General features: G+C 49.4%; 1 protein-coding gene across 4 annotated transcripts in view; it reads left to right on the top strand.

Moving 5' to 3' along the window:
* The window catches only part of Eya2 (EYA transcriptional coactivator and phosphatase 2), a 145,733-nt gene that overhangs the window by 91,935 nt on the left and 33,951 nt on the right, over positions 1-19,847 (top strand). For all 4 annotated transcript variants that reach the window (XM_050151219.1, XM_050151221.1, XM_050151220.1 and 1 more), the window contains 3 exons: positions 857-1,034; positions 10,348-10,490; positions 15,709-15,792. In XM_050151219.1, the coding sequence (XP_050007176.1) occupies positions 857-1,034; positions 10,348-10,490; positions 15,709-15,792 (405 nt within the window). The remainder of the gene's footprint in view (positions 1-856; positions 1,035-10,347; positions 10,491-15,708; positions 15,793-19,847) is intronic.

Raw genomic sequence — 19,847 nt, 5'->3', positions numbered from 1 at the left:
GATATGGTGATGGTGGTAGAGGAGATGGTAATGATGGTGATGGAGATGGTGGTGGTGATAATGATAATGATGGTAGAGATGATAAGGACCATGAGCTGAGTGTTTGAACAGCAATGGGTGCTGCTGGGACTGGGGGAAAACACCCTGTTGAACTTCATGCAGGCTGACTGACATTTCCTAGTGAGGACTGTTCTGGACCCTCGATATTATAGGGGCTGCTGCACTTGTAACTTTTTCCTGAAATGTGTCCCACCCCCAGGTCTGTGCTCTCTTCCTGTTCCCACAAGGTCTTCGACGTTACTGTGAATGCTAGGCCCAGTTCTCATGCTGGAGACACAGCATTGGCCAAGAGACTGTCGAGGCCGCACTCCTGTTCTTCAGGCCGCCCCCATCTTCAAACACTCAAATCCTTGAACTTGGGATTTCCTCTGTGTGTAGGGCAGGCAGAAGTGTCAGGGAGCTTTGCTCTCCATCCCCCAGCCCCACCTCCAGCCCCAGGAGCTGCTCAAGAGATGGCCAGGCTCAGTGTGTCCATATCACCGCTCTTACCCCTTGGGAGAAGCAAGCGTGAGTGGGGATTCCCACCACCTCTGCCTTCCCAATCAGGTCATTCTGCCCACTCCTGTGACAGCTAACACAGGGCCACCTGTTTCCACTCTGGCCTCGTCTCTCCTCCCCTTGAGTCCTCCTCTCCTTTCAGCCTTCCCCACTTGCCCCTGGCTCTTGGGTCAGATTCCGTTTATGGGAAAACCAAATGGCAATGGTCTGGATGGTGGGTGTTTACTCTGAAGAGAAAGCCTGGCCTGCCAAGCCCGGCATCTCCTCACCCGACCCCTGTCTGTTTCTCTCTTGCCAGGATTACCCCTCCTACCCTGGCTTCCCGCAGAATCAGTACCCCCAGTATTTCAGCCCATCCTACAACCCTCCCTACGTCCCCGCCAGCAGCCTCTGTGCCTCTCCCCTCTCCACGTCCACCTACGTCCTCCAGGAGGCTCCTCACAGTGTCCCCAACCAGACTTCTGAGTCATTGGCCGGTAAGTCCACTTACCTTTGCTCTCATCTGTGCCTGCGGGCTGAGCTCCCGTGTGAAGGAGATTTGTGAGCTGTGGTCCAAAAGAAGCACACGCTTGGATAGTTTTCTGTCATCACCACCCTTGGTAACGTGCATTTATTAAGCACCTGCTGGTTTCCAGACACTCTTTAGTTTAAACAACTATAAATAAAGGGCTCTGGAGATTTTTTTTTTAAAAGATTGATTTATTTTTATTTTTTACAAGGATGTGTGTCTTGCCAGCATGAAACTGGAGCTACAGCTGGTTGTGATTCCATGTGTGTGCTGGGAACTGACCCCAGCATCTCTGTAAGAACAGCAAGTGCTTTTAGCCCCTGAGCCATCTCAGTGGGACAGTGTCCATTTGATCTTTATAGACCAGAATCAAACAGTCACATGGATACATTTCCAAATCAGAGTAGATTGCCACAATCCTCACAAGAAAGGAGCTTCTCAGCCCCACCTGCTTCCACACAGAGCGGTACAGATCTGAATAACAAGTCACTGACTAGTAACCGTGGTGCTGGGACTCGAACCCAGGCCCACAGAGCTTCATCTTTTGTGCCAAGCTAGCTACTCACTGGCTATGTACAATTGAGATGCTTTCTAGAACACACAGCGGGCAGGACTCAGGGGCTGGGGGAGCTGAACCACTGGCTCAGCTGTTCTTGCAGAGGGTTGGGTTTGTTCTTAGCACCCACCTGGAGTGGCTCACGACTGCCTGTAATCCCAGCCCCAGGAGGTCTAACACCATCTTCTGGACTCTGCGGGCACTGCACACACACATATGAAATAAGATAAACCTGCCTGTGTCTTAGCCAGGGGTCCTCTGGTGTCTGTTCTCTCAGAGGTTTGGCTGTCGTGACTCAGCTTTCTAGAACTTTTATACAGCCCTGAGGTACATTCATCTCTGAGACACCAAGACACAGTTTTAGGGAACCCCTGATTGCACAGGACTTAGGCTCCAGAAGATAGGAAAAAAAAAAAAAAAAAAAAAAAAAAAACACTCGTNAAACAAAAAAAAAAAAAAAAAAAAAAAAAAAAAAAAAAAAAAAAACTCTTGTTAGGCAGGTGTAACTACAGGGCCAGGGGTCAGCATAACTTCAGGGGTTCTGACAGATTGTTGAGTCTTGGCCTCCGAGCTCAGAACTTCATCCTGCTGGCTGCCCCACCAAAAAGAAAAGCCTCTCCCTTCTAGTCACTTCTGCTAGAGCCCTAGAACGCTCGCATTGGCCAGCTGAGTCCTACGGCAATCTGGCAGCCAATCTCTGTGGCTTAGGTACAATGCCAGAACAGAAGGTATGGATTTGGGTCTTAGCCCATAGCTGGATCTAGATAGAGTTTGGTCAGCTCTACCAGAGCAAGAGAAAGAGGGGTGGCCAAGGAAACCCAGAACCCCAGAGCCAGAAAGCAGAGGAGACACCCTTACCCCTAATCTGGGTCCCACCTCAGCTGTGAGCTACACAGCTCAGGCTGGTTTCAAACTTGCTATCCTCCTGCAGCGGCTTCCCAACTGTTCCCAGAGGTTGCTGCCTGGACCAGGTGTCTCCAGATTCTTGTGCCTTCTTCATAGAATTCATGAAGTGCATGCAAATAGCAAGCCACGGGGGTTTTATTCAGGGGCAAAGCAAAAGCCCAGAGTGGAAGCGGCGGGGGACTGATGGGCCCCAGCAAGGTTGCTCAAGAGCCCTGGTTACCTCTGGGGTTTCCTTTTGTGGGTCGGGAGGAGGAGGAGATGGTTGCCAGGGGCAGAGTGTGAGTGATTTTCTGTTGTGACTGACAGGCCTGGATTACATAAACGTTGGTTTGCTGCAGATATCCTTTCCCATGATGCATCTAGCCTAATCACATGCATGCCCAGTCATGCATAGGCATAAGATGGTAAATAGAAGATTTTCACCTAAAAGGTCACTCAGAGGACAGTTTGCCTCATTGTGTGTAAGTGTAAAGCCAGTCCAGATTGGAGCAGCCCACTGCCCCCAGTTCCAGGATGTGTAGGGCCACAAAAGAGAGTCGCTGAGGGGTTGCTAGGGAGTTACTAGGGGCTTTGAGGTGGAGTGACAGCTTGCTTTGCGTGTAGCTCAGGGCAGGAGAAAGTCCCCAGTTGTTAAACTATTCTGCAAACCAGGTGTCTCACGGGTGCTGGGGTCACAGGTGCAACCAGCCTAGCTAAAGTCTTGTTCTTTTGTTGTTTTGTTTTATTTGAGATAGGGTCTCATGTAGACCAGGCTGTCCTACCTACATCAGTAGGTAGCCAGTGATGACCTTGAATTTCCCATGTTCCTGCCTCCCCATTCAACCTTATTTTGGCTCTTTTCTGAGTCTCCTGGTGTTCTCAGGGTTGGTGGGAGCTTGGCAGCCCAGTATCACGTGGACATCCATTTCTAGCTGTTCCTCGCTAGTTAAGGGATGGGAAAGAAGCAATGGGGAGACCTCTCTTCCTAGGCTCTTGTTGTGGTTGTGGGTCCAGATCTGCAGTCCTTTCCCCTCCCTGAGGAGCTCTTTCTTCATCCCTGTTCCAAAGACAAATGGAGACACCTGGTGAAGCATCCCGAAGTCCTCTTTGGCAGGAGTTGTGGGGCTTGACTGATTTCAATCTTTGTAGTCTCACCCCAGAATATCTACTGAACACACAGTGCCTTCTCACTTAGCAACTTCAAAATCATTTTCTTTGGAGAAAGAACATGGAGCCAGTAAGCTCCCCTCCCTGATCTCGGGCTGTCTTTGGCATCCTGCTTCTCTGAATGTAGCCTCTGTGCACTGGTTTCAACAAAGGAGAGAAGCAAAGGGGCTGATGGGAAATCAAGAGGGAGAGGAGCTACCGGCGGGAAGATGGGCCAGTGGATCTGATTCATTAGGTGGTGCCCTTCCTGAGGATCTGAACCCTATCAGGAGCAAACACGGGACTTGTGTCTCAAGTGTCCCTTCATAGGGCCCATTCCTCGCTTATCCCTTGGCCCCAGCAATACTAAATATATGGCCTCAGGTATAAATAATAAATAAGTAATAGGTGCTTGGGATGGCTTTTACTGTGTCTCACAAGCTCATATACAATGTAATGGCATCCCAGGGCTGGAGAGATGGCTCAGTGGTTAAGAGCACTGGCTTCCCTTCCAGAGGACCTAGGTTCGGTTCCCACTACCCAAACTGTGGGTCACAGTTGTTAGTAACTCTAGTCCCAGGGGATCTGATGCCCTCTTCTGACCTCTGAGGGCACCAGGCACACACGTGATGCACAGAGGCACATACCGCCAAACACGCATGCACAAAGAATAAATAAATCTTAAAGTGTTTAGTCTGATGGTATCAATGATTGTAACCTCCAGCTGAGGTCCCTAGCCTCTTTCTCCCCAGTGTCTGTTGCACAGGAAGAGCGTTTAGCCTGTGTGCACACATACGTGTACACACATGTGCACAGACCTGTATATGAACTTGCACACACATATATATACTCATGCACATACATATGTGCACACAGAGATATTTAGTGTGTTCAACAAAACTCCACCTTTATTTCCGTCTAGGATGCCTGGTGTTCCCCAGGTACGCCAGTGGTCTGAGTGACAGATTCCACTGGCTTTCAGCCTTGCCAGGAAGGTCTCTGACTCCTCCCTCCCCACCCAGCCACATTGAAAGACACACTGACAGGCATGAACATCTGTGCAGACCCAAGAGAGCAGGCACCACCGGTCATTGCTCAAGAACTCCTTTCCATTGCTTAATTTGCTACAAATTACCCGGAAGAAGTTGGAAGGTTGTTTTTTCACTCCTTAAATTACTAAACTCTCAAGAAGAGAGTTCGGGTTTTTCTGTGTAATCAGATGACACCTAACGAACTTAGAAATGCATGTTCCCTTTAACCCAACTATTCTACAACTAGGAATTTATCCTAAAGACGACTCTCACATAAATATAAACACTTAAGAAAAAGAATCCTTATTCCAATTAATATCAGAGCATTAGAACCCAAGTTAGGTAAAAGGGGATGCATCCACCAGAGGCATACTACACAGCTCTGAAAAAGATGCGGGGATGTCTGGCTAAGCGGCCCTCTTTGGACTGCTCTGATAGGTAGAGACAAGTAAAAGAACCACCTGTGAAAACCCAGGCAGGGTGTCTCACTCACTCCTGAGATCTCAGGACTCAGGAGACTGAAGCAGGAGGATTGCCATGACTTCAAGTCTGACCTGAGTTACATACTGAATTCCAGGCCAGGCTGAACCACAGAGGGAGACTATGTCTTACCTCACCTACGTGGGAAAAAAAGCAAAACAAGGCGTGAAATGTGTCCCCAGGATTTTCTTAAATGGAACTGTAGCTTGAAGTCCATGTTTGCATAGAATTTCTAGAAAAGGTACAAAGTTAGTGCTCATGGTCATTTTCTCTGGAAAAGAAATCGGGAATGTGGGGGATGGAAGGGAAAGACTGTGATGACAGACGTCTGTAGGGCATGTCTCAGCAGCCGTGTGTGCCTTCCAGCAGCATCCAGGGTATGTGGGCGAGAGACTCGCATTCTGGACCAGAAAGCAAGTTCCAGTTAAGTTAGCATTCAAGACAGAAAGTCCATCCTCTGGCAGCCATAGAATTAAATCAGTAATAAATAACAAATCCTTCTGGAAACTTCTCAAACGTTTTTACACTTGTGATGCACTTCTACATAATTTGGAGGTCAAAGAAGAAATCAAAAATAAATTTAAAAGTCCTTTGAATCAAATGAAAATAAAAACACAGCATTTCAAAATTTATAGGATGTCATTAAAACAGCAAAGGGAAAGTTTTAAGAGCAAGCGGCTGTTTAGAAAAGGATAAAAGAGACTATACAAAGATGGAGGCATTGGCAGCACCCGCAGGGCTGCGTGGTGCTCCGAGAAGCCGGAGAGACCCATGGAGACTCCGAGGAGAGACGTGCCAATGGAGGGTGAGCCTGCAGAGCGCACAGCATCTCCGGAACAACTTGTAAAAAGCAGGTCTTAGGGGAAGATGCTTTAAACAGTGGTCTCATGGAACTGGAAGAACAGATAGAAGAAGGATGGAGCAGCGTGCTCAGAAGAGAGACATGGAACTAGGGATGCGGTGGCAGCAATAGGTGTGGGAGCACAGCGGACAAAGGACTATGTTACTGACAGCTGGAACCTCGGGCCACCACTGGCCTGCTTTGCCCCATCAACACAACAAGATACCCGAGACGAAGAATGGTTCATTTTCTGGATTAAATCTCCTTAGGTCTCCTGGAAAGACCTCCATGGTCTATGCTGCCACCACCGGCCATAATGATGTCTGTGCTCTTGACCACCGAGCCATCCCTCCAGCCCCAAGAGTTCTTCTATCTTAAGAAACTCACAAAAAGCTGGGCGGTGGTGGTGCATGCCTTTAATCCCAGCACTCGGGAGGCAGAGGCAGGCGGATCTCTGTGAGTTCGAGGCCCACCTGGTCTACAAGAGCTAGTTCCAGGACAGGAACCAAAAGCTACGGAGAAACCCTGTCTCGAAAGATCCAAAAAAGAAAAAAAGAAAAAGAAACTCACAAAAGAGACAAATTAACCCCAAATAAGCAGAGATACAGAAATAAGAGACCAGAGGGGAAATCAATGGAAGTTGAAAACAGAATTGGTGGGGGCGGGTAAATGGCCACAAAGTAGAGAGGTGACCTCACCGTGACTGTACCTGGGTTAACAACTTAGATCAAATGTGGATTCCATGAGAGGTGGAAACTCCCCAGCAAACGCAAGAAGAAAGCAGTTCCCTACACAGGCATGTACCCAGTGAACAAACGAGTATTTTTCCTATTGTTGTTTTTGAGGACCAAAAAGCACAGCTGGGGGTGTGACTCTGTAAAGTATTTGACTGGACTGCATGAAGCGCCGGGTTCCATCCACATAAAACCAGGCGCAGTGGTGCACACCTGTGATCTCAGTGCTGGGCAGCAGGAGGCTGGAAGATCAGGAGTTCAGAATCATCCTTGGCTACTTAGTGAAGTAGCTCCAGCTTGGCCTACACAAGACCCCGTCTCAAAGGAAAACGGGAACCACAAAGAAAACACCAGAGCCAGATGGCTTTGTTGGCTAATTCTACTGAAAGTTTCAGTAAGAACTACTGATTCTACACAAATTTCTAAAAAAATTCAAAAAAAAAAATCAAGCCACAATTCCTGAGGGCTTCTAAAGCTGGATGCTGAAACTGGACAAACACATGAAAATAAAAACAAACAAACAAACAAACAAAAAAAAAACCCAGGCCCCACACACTTCATAAACAGAGATATTTCTAAATAAAACCATTAGTAAACCAAACCTAAACATTTATGGATTGGGGTTTTATCCAAAGGATGCAGATTAGCTCGCTTCTGAATTCAGTTGATATAATTTACAATACTTGCAAGTCGAAGGTGCAGGAGTGCTTAATGCTTCCAAACCTGCAAACCGGGCAGGCGAGTGAGAGAGCGCTTCACCTCAGCTCCAGCTGGTGCCTGAATAGCCTTTCATCCCCAGATGGAAGTCAGCTGTCAACTTCCTCATCTTCAGTGGGGCGGTGCTTGGAGGTGGAGCTTTAGGAGGTGATCGAGTCATGAGAATGGAGCCCTTAGGAATGACTTAATGTCTTTGTAAGAGCAGGAAAGAGAGCAAGCAGATCTCTCTCCTGTGGAAGATAGGGCAAAAACCTACCCTTTAACAAGCCCAGAGACTTCACCAGGAACGGGACCAGCTGGTGCTTTAACCTTGAACTTCCCAGCCTCTGGAACACTGTGGACCTGGAGTCAAGGGGGCAGGCACACTGTTCTTGGCAGAGGACCTGAGTTCAGTTCCCAGCACCCATTTTGGGTGAGTCACAAATACCTTAAATTCAAGCTCCATGGGTCTGACGCCCCCTTCTGGTCTTCAAGGGAACCTGCACTCATGTGCACATACATAACCCGTACACACACACACACACACACACACACACACACACAAATTTTTTATTTTTTTTAAAGAATATGCTTGTATTTTTCAAATCACCCCATCAGTGCTAGTTTTGCTTTAACAGATCAAACCAAAGCTGCACAGCTTCAAAAGATCTACAGACACCCACAAGACAATATTACAACAAAGATGTCTACTGATTTTCAGTAGTGGGGAGCAAAGCTTGGGCCTTGAGCATGCTAAGCAAGTGTTCTACCACTGAGCTACAGCCCCAGCCATCTTTTAACCTTTTTATTTTGAGAACAAGTCTCACTACATTGCTAACCTTGAACTCACGCTGTAGCTCAAGGCAGTCTTGAACTTTTGATCCTCCTGCCTCAGCTTCCCAAGTAGCTGAGATTACACCTGTACCCTGAGGACCAGCTCAAACGTCCACTCTTACTACTTCAATCAAGCATCTGAGCTGAGAAGAAATTATTCCTTCTGAAGAAAGTTGTTTCTGAGTCTGTGCCGGGAGTGTCCAGGGCTATGCCCAAAAATGCTGGCTGGTGGGGAAATGCCCGACACCCTGACATATCACATCATGGCTTCTTTTCCGGTTGTGTTCCTTAGTCTGCTAAGAAACTTAATAAACATTAAATAAAGTCCCTTGGGTGGTTTTAGTTTTTGTTTTTTGGAGAGTTTGAGGGGGTTGTTTGTTTGGTTTGATTTGGTTTTTCGAGACAGGGTTTCTCTGTATATCAGTTCTGGCTGTCCTGGAACTTGCTTAGTAGACCAGGCTGGTCTTGAACTCACTAAGATCTGCCTGCCTCTGCCTTCCAAGTGCTGGGGTTAAAAGCATGCACCACCACCGCCTGGTATCCCCTGGGTTTTACAGGAAAATAGTCCTTCCAGGATAGGAGAAAGAACTCAGCCCATTCCTAAAGACTTTTAGAAAAGGCCAAGCCTCTCTCCTACCTGAGAGCCGGAGGAGAGCTGGCGTCTGCAGGACACAGAAGCTAAAACCAGCAGCTGAGGAGTGAGGAAATGGGATAGGGTGTCCTCTGAGGGCTCAAGAGGGTTTGCAGTTCTGATGCTATACTCACAAGAACAGGCCCAAATCTTGCCTTTAATTTGTAGGGACTCCAGGCAGGTTCAACCCCCTCACAAAGCCAAACTTACCCATGTGTCTCTGGGGCCTCTATTGAAACCAGATCTATGAGGCCATGTTTTTACTTTGCCATGATCCAATCCCAGAGTCTGGCTAACTTTATAAAGGAGAGAAGTTCATTTAGCCCACAGTTCTGGGGGAGACCCAGGACCTTTCAGAGTGTGTCCCCAGTTAATCTGAGGTGCTCCCCAAAGTTCCACCTCTGAAAAGTACCATCATCACCACTCTGGGGCTCAAGCCCCCAAAGCAAAGTGCTGAGAGTTTATCTCCCTGTGGGCAAGCATTTTCATCCTTCTGTCTGCCTAGGACAAGTCATCGGCATGGGCCATGGCTATAGTCAGAGCTGCCCTCCTTGGCTTCTTCCAGACCTTTGAGCAGATACTCCCTCAGTCAGGAAGCCTCCCCTACAGACCTCTGATGTGACACCCCTTCCACCACCCATTACTCTGCATACACCTGTATGTAGAAACCAGATGACCATCTCAGGTGTCGTCATCCTCCACCTCCCTTAAACAAAGTCTCTCATTGGCCTGGAGCTCACTAAGTAAGCCAGAGTAGCTGGCCAGCCAGCACTGGAGTCACCCTCTGGAATCAAACTTGGGTCCTTGTGCCTACACGGCAGATGCTCTACCAGTTGAATTGTGCCCCCTCCCCCCTCGAGCCTTTGCTGGAGGTTTTGAGCGTTTGAGCCTCTAGACAGGTCCCAGACCCTGAAACACAGCCTGCCACATGGATATCTATTGACTGGGAGAAGGTCGTGAATGGTACAGGTGGCTGTAGTTGGAATTTTCTGTCCTGCCAGCCAGCTCCCAAATAACCACATGGAGACTTCATATTAATTATAAAAGTTCAGCCTTTCGATTTAAATTAGCCCATTTCTATTCATCTATGTATGGCCACATGGCCTGTGACTTTACCTGTCTTCTAGTATGTCTTGCTCCCTCTGTCTCCTGGTGACTCCACCTTCCTTCTTCCCCATGCTCTCTTGTCCACAGGTCCTCCCTGACCTCTACCTGTCCAGCTATTGACCATTCAGTCCTTTATTAGACCAATGAGAGCAGGTGTACAAAGACTGTTCTATAGCAGATGGCAGTGTCCAGCAGTTTAATCTTGTGATCTTGACTTCTGGTGCTTTCTCCATGGCATCCTGGCTGGGGGTTGCGTGGTGACGGGGCTGGAATGATATTTTCCAGGAAGAGATACCTGGCCAGGTTTCTGACCTGTGTATCTTCCCCTGTCTTTCCCCAGGTGACTACAACACACACAACGGGCCCTCCACTCCAGCCAAAGAGGGTGACACAGACAGGCCCCATCGGGCCTCAGATGGGAAGCTACGTGGCCGATCAAAGAGGAGTAGTGACCCTTCCCCAGCAGGGGACAATGAGATCGAGGTAATAAGGGGGTGTTTAATGGAGTAGAAATCACTGCTGAGGGCTGGGGCTCTCCAAGCCTTTGGCCCGTTGTACTTTGTAAGCACAACCCAGAGACAGCGGCACTACCCCCGAAGAATTCCGTTGACTTCATCGAATCCTGCTGGGGTACTGATCTGCAGAAGGACAGACTGAGAGTCAGCATGGACCATGCTTCTCATATCTCAGTAGCATCCAAGTCCCCTGGGGGACTGGGGGACCCCCCCTCAGAGGCTCCAATTCCATAGGTCCTGAGCAAGACAGAGAGGTGGCATGTGTAACAAGCCCCTTAGCCTGCTGAACCCTAGAGGGGGCTCACCCTGAGAGCCCCTGGTAAGGAAGATGATGGACAGGGTCTTCACCTGGAGTACAGTGATGGGGACACTGGAAAGACAGGTGCCAGGTCCCATCCCAGACCAAGTGACCACAGATGTGGGCTGTTTAGGAAGCCTGGCTTGTCCCTACCTGGGGCAGGCCCAAGGTCTACATCCTCAGTGTGGCCCTAGCAGCTCAGGCAGGGAGGTCCCCATCCTGGGCACAGAAGCACCTGCAGAGCTGGGAGGGACCTTTACCCTCATGCTGCACACTGGTCGTAGCCCACACTGCCTGAACCAGTCCCGGTGGTTCCAGTGTGCAGCCAGAGAGGAAGAGGCTGATCTGAAGAGCACACTGACATTTGGCAGATGTGGAAATCTTCCTCGAACCAGCCTGCATGGGGGAGGAAGACAGTGGGGGCAGCAACCTCATGAATGTCCTTGAGACAGACCCAAGGGACCACTGTGCGCTCTGGGAAGAAAGCAAGCAAGTGCAAGGGTCTACACTGCTCTATTTGTTAGATGTCTTATGCTTTAGGACTTGAGCAGCATTAGCAAAGATGGGGTCTGTGCCCAGCATGACAAACACATCACGGTTCCACTGTCTACCTGCCTGGGCCCCTCACAGGACAGCCACACACTCAGATCCCGAGAGACACTGTCACTCCTTGAAATCAATGTGACTTGACTGGGCATGGTGGCGCAATGCCTTTAATCCCAGAACTCCCAGAGGCAGAGACAAGTGGATCTCTGTGAGTTCGGGGCCAGCCTGGTCTACAGAGTGAGTTCCAGGGCAGCTAGAGAAACCCTGCCTTGAAAAACTCAAAACAAAGCAACTTAAAAATCCATGTGACTGACCCTGCTTTCCCCTCCCATCAGGCTGCTAGAAATTCATTACTAAGCCCTGCCCCGGCTCCCAGAAGTCTTAGGGTTTGTGTGGTCTCGGGACACAGAAGCACAAGCACTGCCCCTTTCAGCTTAGATGCTGCTGCCGTTCTCAGTGTGGAAGCCCGTGAGCCCAGTGAGAGGACAGCTGCTTGCTTGTTGCCATCCTGTGCGCCTGCCATGGAAATCGCTGTTGGTCTTAAGGACACGGGGCACCAGCTGCCAGTCTTTGGTGGCAAAAACAAAAACCACAGAACCTACAGGAAAGGAAGGAAAGGGAGAGGAGGCTGCAACAACCAAGTGGAGCCTGGAGGGATGGTTCAGACGGTAAAAAGCTTGTCACTCAAGGACTTGAGTTTGAACCCCCCCCCCATGTAAGAAACTCAAGGACTTGAGTTTGAACCACCCCCCCCCATGTAAGAAACTCAAGGACTTGAGTTTGAACCCCCCATGTAAGAAGCCAGGTTGGAGGCCCAGTAGGCTCTGGTTTGGGGGTGGGGGGACACAGAAACAGGTGGATCCCTGGAGTCTGGTGGCCAGATATTCTCCAGAATTCAAGGAGAGGACCTATCTCAAAAGATAAAGGAGAAACAATCAAAGAAGACGTTGGACTTTGATAACCAGCTGCCACATGTGTGAACACACATCTGCATGCACAAGCACACACACACACACACACGAAGAACCAAGGATTAAAGAAATGCAAACCAGGGTCTAGGGATGTGGCTCAGTAGTTAGGAGCTCTGGCTGCTCTTCCAAAGGACCTGGGTTCAATTCCCAGCACCCACATGGCAGCTCACAACTGTCTGTAACTCCAGTTCCAAGGGATCTAACACCTTCATATAGGCATATATGCAAGCAAAACTAGCAATGCACATGAAATAAAGATAAATTTTAAAAAAGAAAGGAAGGAAGAAGGGAGGGATGGAGGGAGGGAGAGGGAGAGAGGTGGGGGGGGAACCCAGGAAACTACCAGAGGACTTTCAGGTGCTGTCCTACCAAAGAACAGACTGTTTGAAAACACAGCACCACTTGACCCAAGGTCAGACTCAAGGCCCAGCTTAAGTATGTCCCTTGATTGACACCCTATGGGGTGCGGGGTGAGGCTGCCCTTATCAGAAGACCTGGGGGGACCCAGGCCAGGAGCGCCCACTACTGAAGCACCTGGTACCACCTGTCCCGCTGGCGCAGTTTAACGGTGGCGGATGGCTTTGCTGTTCCGTCCTTGTGAACTTTACTCTTATCCTTTCTGTTAGCCATCTACAAACTTTATACCCTCTAGAACTCTGCCAGGGAGAGTTTCCGCTGAAGAAAGGACTGCCCTCAGTCTGGGGCATTCTGTCCTCCCCTCTCTCAGTCCCCACCCCCTTTACTTTGAGATGGGCTCTCACTGTGTTGTCCAGGATGGTCTCAAAGTCCCGAACTCAAGGTATCCTCCTCTGTCAGCCTCCCAAATAGCTTTGGGTCTAAAGGAATGCCTGTGTAGCCCAGGCTGGCCAGTGATCCTCCTACCTCAGCTTCCAAGTACGTGTACAATACTCTGCTTCTATTCTTTTTTGAACGGGGTGGGGCTTGAGACAGGGCCTTGCTCCTTAGCCCAGGCTAACCTCAAGCTCCAACTCCTCCCACCTGCCTCAGCCTCCCTGGTACTGCAATTATAGGCAAGTCCCTCTGTAACCAGCTTCCCCTCCATCTTAAATCTGCCCCTTCTCACTGGACTGACATCCTTACACTTCCTTCAGTGGGGTTTGGTTCTTTTCAGAGAGGCTTCTGCTGCTGTCTGTGGCCTGCCTCCCTCCTGCATGTCTCCACCAGTTTGGAAGTGCACAGAGCAACCCAGGCATTAGTATTCCTTCTGGAGAGCTCTGCGGTCACCTGCTGTGGCTTCTGCTCTTGATGGGAGCATTGGGAGTGGAGAGACATTCTTCCATGGCACTGAAGAGGGGGTGGGGGTGGGGTTAAGGCATGGAAGTGGGGGCTCACAAGGCAATATTATTCTGGAAACACCTGGCTCTCCATCCTGAAGTACCAGCGTGTGAGACTAGGCACCAAGGTGTGAGCAGTGCTTTGCTTCTGAGTTTAATGTCAGCAGGCGCGCTCACACCTCCTAAGTCTTTGGCAGTTTCATACATGACAGAAGGCCGGGAGGGAAACCTCTGTTGAAGTGGCAGTTCTGAGGTGTGGTAGCTGGAGCCCCTGAGCTGCGGGTGCCAGGAACCAGCTTGAGCTGGCTGACATGTAAAAGGAGAATTTTTTTGAAGAATGTAGAGCCCTCTTAGAACTCAAGGGCAGGGACAGCGGGACAGTGGAGCATCAGAGAGGTGATAGGAGGTGGGACAGGGAAACCGGGTTGGGCCTCCCTCCTCTTTGTGAAGGAGCCAAAAGCTCCATGCTGTGCCTTTTTAATGGACCTCCCCCATACATTGTTCTCCAAGGAGAATTCTGTACCCAGAGAAAATATAAGTAATAGATTTGCTAGAATTTGGGAAAGTTATTCTCCACACATCCCTTCAAAGACGTGACTTAAGGACTCACTGAGGTAAAACAAGACAGAGAATTTTTTTAAAGAGTTTATTTATTATGTATACAACATTCGGCCTCCATGTATGCCCACATGGCAGAAGAGGGCACCAGATCTCATCACAGATGGTTGTGAGCCACCATGTGGTTGCTGGGAATTGAACTCAGGACCTCTGGAAGAGCAGCCAGTGCTCTTAACCACTGAGCCATCTCTCCAGCCCAAGACAGAGAATTGAGAAACAGACAGACTTAGAGTTCAGGAACAGTGGGTCCAGTTCAGGAATGTGTGGGATGGAACTCTGAGAATGCTGCTCTCAGGGATCTCAGGGGTGATCCAGTCCACACTGCCCCATCCCATCCCTGAAGACGCTGTGGACAAGGGCTGTGACTAAGTTTGACATTAAAGGGAAGGCACACTACCACAGAAAGAGAAAATCAAAGCAATGAGGAAACTCCGGCAACGGCCGCGAGTTCTACGGCAGGTGTGACTCAACCGGGAACACACTGAGATGATGTGAATCAGGTGATGCAGGGGAACAAGTGTGCTCTGAACGTGGATGGGAGCTATGGGGCTGGATAGATATGTTCCTTGTCTCAACGGTGAACGATAATCAAGAACTGTAAATACCTATTCACATTTAAAATCAACTAATGAAGGCCCAGAGAATAGCACAGCCAGAAAAGGTGCTGACCAAGACTGATGTCATGAGTCGGACCCCTGGAACTGTATAAAGATAGGAGAGAGCTGACTCCACAAAGTTGTCCTCTGTCCTATACACACACACACATACACACACACATGCACGCACACGCACATACATACACAGCGGCACACACACATACATCATTCATATACAATGATAGTCTTTTTCAAAATATCCACTTGTAGAAGATGCTTATAGTTATGAAACTAAACAAACAGACTGGTTTGTTCATACTAACAATGGAAAAGTAATTCAATGAAGATTGAGAACAGAGACAGGTGGGGACACCAGCATCCTCCTCTTGCCTGCTTGGTCCTCTGTCCAGGGAAGAAACGCAACAGTTCCATTTGTAAAAGTGGAAGATTCCAATGGCGTCAAGAGAGATTGTCCAAGTCCATGAGGAAAGCTACCCTTGTGTTGTAGAATTGCAGAGTCAAATCTGCTGCAAACAGAAATAGCTAGAAGTAACCAGGCTTACATGAACAATGTCGAGCAAGTCCTAAGCTTTCCTCGAGTGTTAGTTTGGCCTAAGTGCCTCCCTTTTTGAGTTTTTATGTGAAGACTCTAAGTTCCAGCATGGGTGGGGCTGGTAGGAGTTCAGAAATTGGCCATGACAATACACTCAACACAGACGGGGCTCGGCGGCGGCTCAGGGCACAGCGTGGGTCATCTGGTTTATGACTTAATGGTCTAAAGACTTCTGCAAGAAGGTTGGGATCTGCAGACAGCAAGCCAGACGTAGGCGACTCCATCTTCCCTTCTTCTTTTCCATCACAGCGGGTGTTCGTCTGGGACCTGGACGAGACAATCATCATTTTCCACTCCCTGCTCACGGGGACTTTTGCATCCAGATATGGGAAGGTAAGGATCCATTTTGTCTTTCTCTTTTTTTCTTAAAAAGAAATCACATTTACTTAGTTGCTTATTCTGTATGCACCTGTGTGCCTGGGTCTGGGTGTGAACACCCCTGGCACCGTAAGGGTGTGAAGGCCAGAAGACAACTTGAGGAAGTCAGTTCTCACCTTCCACCCGTGAGTCCCAGAGAGCGAATTCTCGTCATCGGGCTTGGCAGCAGGAGCCTTTACCCACTCCAGCCAACCTGATGGCCCCTTTACTTCTTTTCAAATGTGGCTGTGTGCCCAGGGTGCTTGTCCTGGCAATCATGGGGGCTGTTCTTGAGAAACATCAACCCAAAACTGCCCCTTTGGGTCCCAAGATTAACACTAGGAAGTGTTCCTTCAGTGTGTGAGAATTTCACCAGTTTCCTCTCTGCCATCTCACACATTCCAACGCGTGACGTCATCAATGTCTATAATTACCAAAGTCCTTGGGGGTCTCCTTCCTTGAAGGGCCATGGCACGCCACAGCCAGACACATAGTAAGCTAGAAAATGGGGCGAAGGGCTCTCCTACTCCCCGGTTATCTGGAAGGTGATACAGACGTGTGGAGGCCAAAGGTTGACAGTGGGTATCTTCCTGTTTCTCTTCACAGTTTTTTGAGGTAGGGTCTCTCACTGAACCCAGAACTCTGATTTGATAAGATTAGCTGGCCAGTAAGCCCTGGAACCACACTCTGGGGTTTTAGGCGCACAGGTGTTGGGCATCTGGACTCGAGTCCTCATGCTTATGTGGAAGCATTTTACTGACTGAGTCGTCTCCACAGCCTGCTGTGGGCTTACAGACCATAGCTGAACCATCTCTTCAGGGTGATTTGTAGGGGTTGAGTGTGGTACCTAAGAGGAAAACATAGTGGCCATCTACTCAGAGGTGAGACCCCAGGGGCAGCTGCTTCCAGTGTGGGTGGAGAAGGGGACTCACCAGGCCTGGGAAACCCTTTTCTTTCTGCTTAGTGTGCTGGACTTGACATCACCTCATGGCTTTCCCAGCTGCTTGCGGTTTTTATGGAGGCTATAACAAGCTGGAGGTGTGATTAACAGGGTAGATTTATTGTCTGCCACAATGCAGTGCCGGATATAAAAATGGTGTCGGGGGCGCAGAAACCTCTCGCCCATAGACACGCCGTTAATATGTGTGGCAGGTACAGCGGCGTGCATTTCCAGGCTCTCTGAAGCCAAGGCGGGTGCCAGCAACAAGAGCGGCTGCAGACAGTGGGCTCCGCAGTCACAGCAAACACATGCCATCTCCTAGGGCCAACTCTCCCCAGGGCATTGTGTGTCACCCACTGAGGCTGTTTTGTGGGTGTCCATCTACTCGGTGCAGTGTCCACACACACACACACTCACACACACAGGCACACACTGGATATACATTGGGTGAGACTCTGTGAGCCCAGGAGAAACTGTCCTTCCTATATGTGTCCCCTTGGTATCTTAAGCTACACTGGGAGGCCCCTCCAGGAAAGGACCCACCTCGCACTCCATTCTGGGTCCCATGGCATTGGCCAACTCACCACCTTCAGCGGGGCCACCTAGCTGATCCCCACAACCTCTGCTTTCCCACCCACTTGTCTCAGCCCCCCAAGCAGCTGTGAGGGCAGATGTGTGCCACCATCCCCAGTTAATGTTGCTTTCCTCAAGGGCCCTTTCCCGGCCATTTCCATCCATGCATGGCTCCCTAGAAAAGCACTCTGTGCTTCTACCGTAATTCTGCACCTCATGCATGCGCACTCTGTGCTTCCACCGTAATTCTGCACCTCATGCATGCGCACTCTGTGGACACAGGACTCTGAGGACAAGGGACTATGAACACTTCTCATCTTCCCAACCCAGCATGCTTCAGGGGACAGCCTTGCTCAGTGAGCATTTGTTGAATGAGCGCATCGGAGTGATACCCTAGGATGCCTGACCTCTGGGGACCAGAACTTCCATCTCTGTCTTGTTTGTTGCTTCATACACAGTCACAGAACATAGCCTCCCACTTAGCAGGCATCAAGTAATTGTTTGCAGGAAGAAGGGAGGGAGGGAAGGAGAGAGAAGAAAAGGAAGGAAGATAGTGTCAAAACAGAAATTCCTAACTGGTGGCCACTAGCCAAATTCAGCCTGCAGATATTTTTGTTTGGCCTCTGGAGTATTTTTTTTTTAAATGTGAATTTATCGCCAACATTTAAAAATCAGACGATTGCACAAACCAGAACAATCCAGATTTCCAGCCCTTTTAGAAAAATGAGGGAATCTGGCAAGCCGGCAGTCCCCTGTGACAGCAATCAACAGGAACCCAGCAGTGCTGCCTTTAGGGATGCGTGTTCTCCAGGCCCATGGCCCTGCCTGCCCTGCCTCTCCCAGCAATGAGGCTCTCTTGTCCCTTGGATACCTGAGTTTCAATGCCCTAGGACTACCAGGCTGTAACTGGAAGAAATCCCAAAGCTACCATGTGCAATCAGTCTCCATCATCTGAAGGGGAAACTGAAACTCAGAGGAAGTAAGATCACCCAAGAAAGAGGTCGGACCCAGGCCCGGGCTCATCTGCCCTCTTGTGTAATCTCTGGATGTCCTCATTCCTCTTCTAGAACCTTCCACTCCCTCCCCAGCACCCTATAAAGTTAAAAATGATGGTTTTTATTTGCTGAGTCTGTGGACCTGAATTTAAGAACCTTGAAATAGCAAGGTGACTGCTAATTTCTCATGTGCAAGCACGCACACATGTGCACGAGCACATGCATGCACATACACACACTCATGCACGCATGCACCACACAGTCCAGGCAAAAGCGGCTCAAGCTGGACCAGCCCCAGGGGGGAGGGGAGCTCCTCCAGGCTTGCTCTCTACCATCCCAGGAACGTTGCTCTTCTTGCCAAGGTTATCCACAGCTTGCCTCAGGTCTTCATTCCAGCCAAGAAGAGGAAACCTGAAGAGAGAAGCCTTTCCTTATTTTTTCTTTTCTTTTGTTGTTGCTGTCAGTGTTAAATTTGATGTGAACATACGTTTTGCTTGAATGTGTGTCTGTGCGCCACGCACATACCTGGTGCCCATGGAGGCCAGAAGAGGGTGTTGACTATCCCGGAGTTAGATATAGTTGTGAACTACAGTGTGCGGGCTGGGAATTGAACCCAGGTCCTCTGCAAGAGCAGCCAGTGCTCTTAACTGCTGAGCCATCTCTCCAGTCTCTTTTCTTTTGTCCCTTTCTTTTAAGGGCCAGACCCAGAAGTTACACATATCACTTCTGTTCACATCCCATTGGCCGAAACCAATGTTGTCGCATGACCACACCTAGCTGCAAGGGAGTCAGGGCAAAATGGTCTTTCTCTGAGGCAATCACATGCCCAGGTAAGATGCAGGGGTTCTATTGCCCTGAGGAGAGAAAGGAGGAAGAGACAGTGAAAGACAACTGGCAGTTTCTAACCCAAAGCACTGCCCAGCCTACAATTATTTCTTTCTATGGGACAACTGGATTTGTGAGTCTGAACTCTAGAGAGAAGTCCAAGCTACAACTCTAAGCCAGAAGTCAGAGAAGTGGGAACAGTGAACATGGCCATAGCCTTGAGCCCATTTTGCAGACAGAGTAACCAGGACCCAGGAGGCAATGCAGTTGGGATATTTATAACAAGTAGCACCCAAGGCCTCCACTTCTGGCCTGCTGTTCTTTCTCTGTGCTTCCCGGCTGTAGTCATGGTACCTAGTCCTACCAGCTGAGAGCAAGCGGAACTTTAGGTCTGAAGCCTTCGTAAGTGTGCCACACGGGAACTGATGAATTCACAGTACCTGATTAATTCACAGTACCTGAACCACCCAGGGATTACTGAGATTCAGGTCCAGCTGGATCCGGGAGCAGCATCCTCTGCTCACCCTCAGCCAGCATCTCCGCAGAGTGATGGATTCCCTCTTGGAAATCCTACCTGAAAAAGGAGTTTCTGCTTCCTGAATCCCAGCGCAACTCTTGTTCCACACTGGCTCCCCTGCCCATCTGCACTTCTGCTTGCCCAGGCTAGACCCAGAGCCCATTCCTGGTACGGAAGAAAT

Source organism: Alexandromys fortis, unplaced genomic scaffold (assembly GCF_014885135.2).
Source record: "Alexandromys fortis isolate MF-2015 unplaced genomic scaffold, M_Fortis_MF-2015_v1.1 scaffold_27, whole genome shotgun sequence".
Taxonomy (NCBI): Eukaryota; Metazoa; Chordata; class Mammalia; order Rodentia; family Cricetidae; genus Alexandromys; species Alexandromys fortis.
Note: the sequence above shows the minus strand (reverse complement) of the source record. Positions and strands in the feature narration are given on the sequence as shown.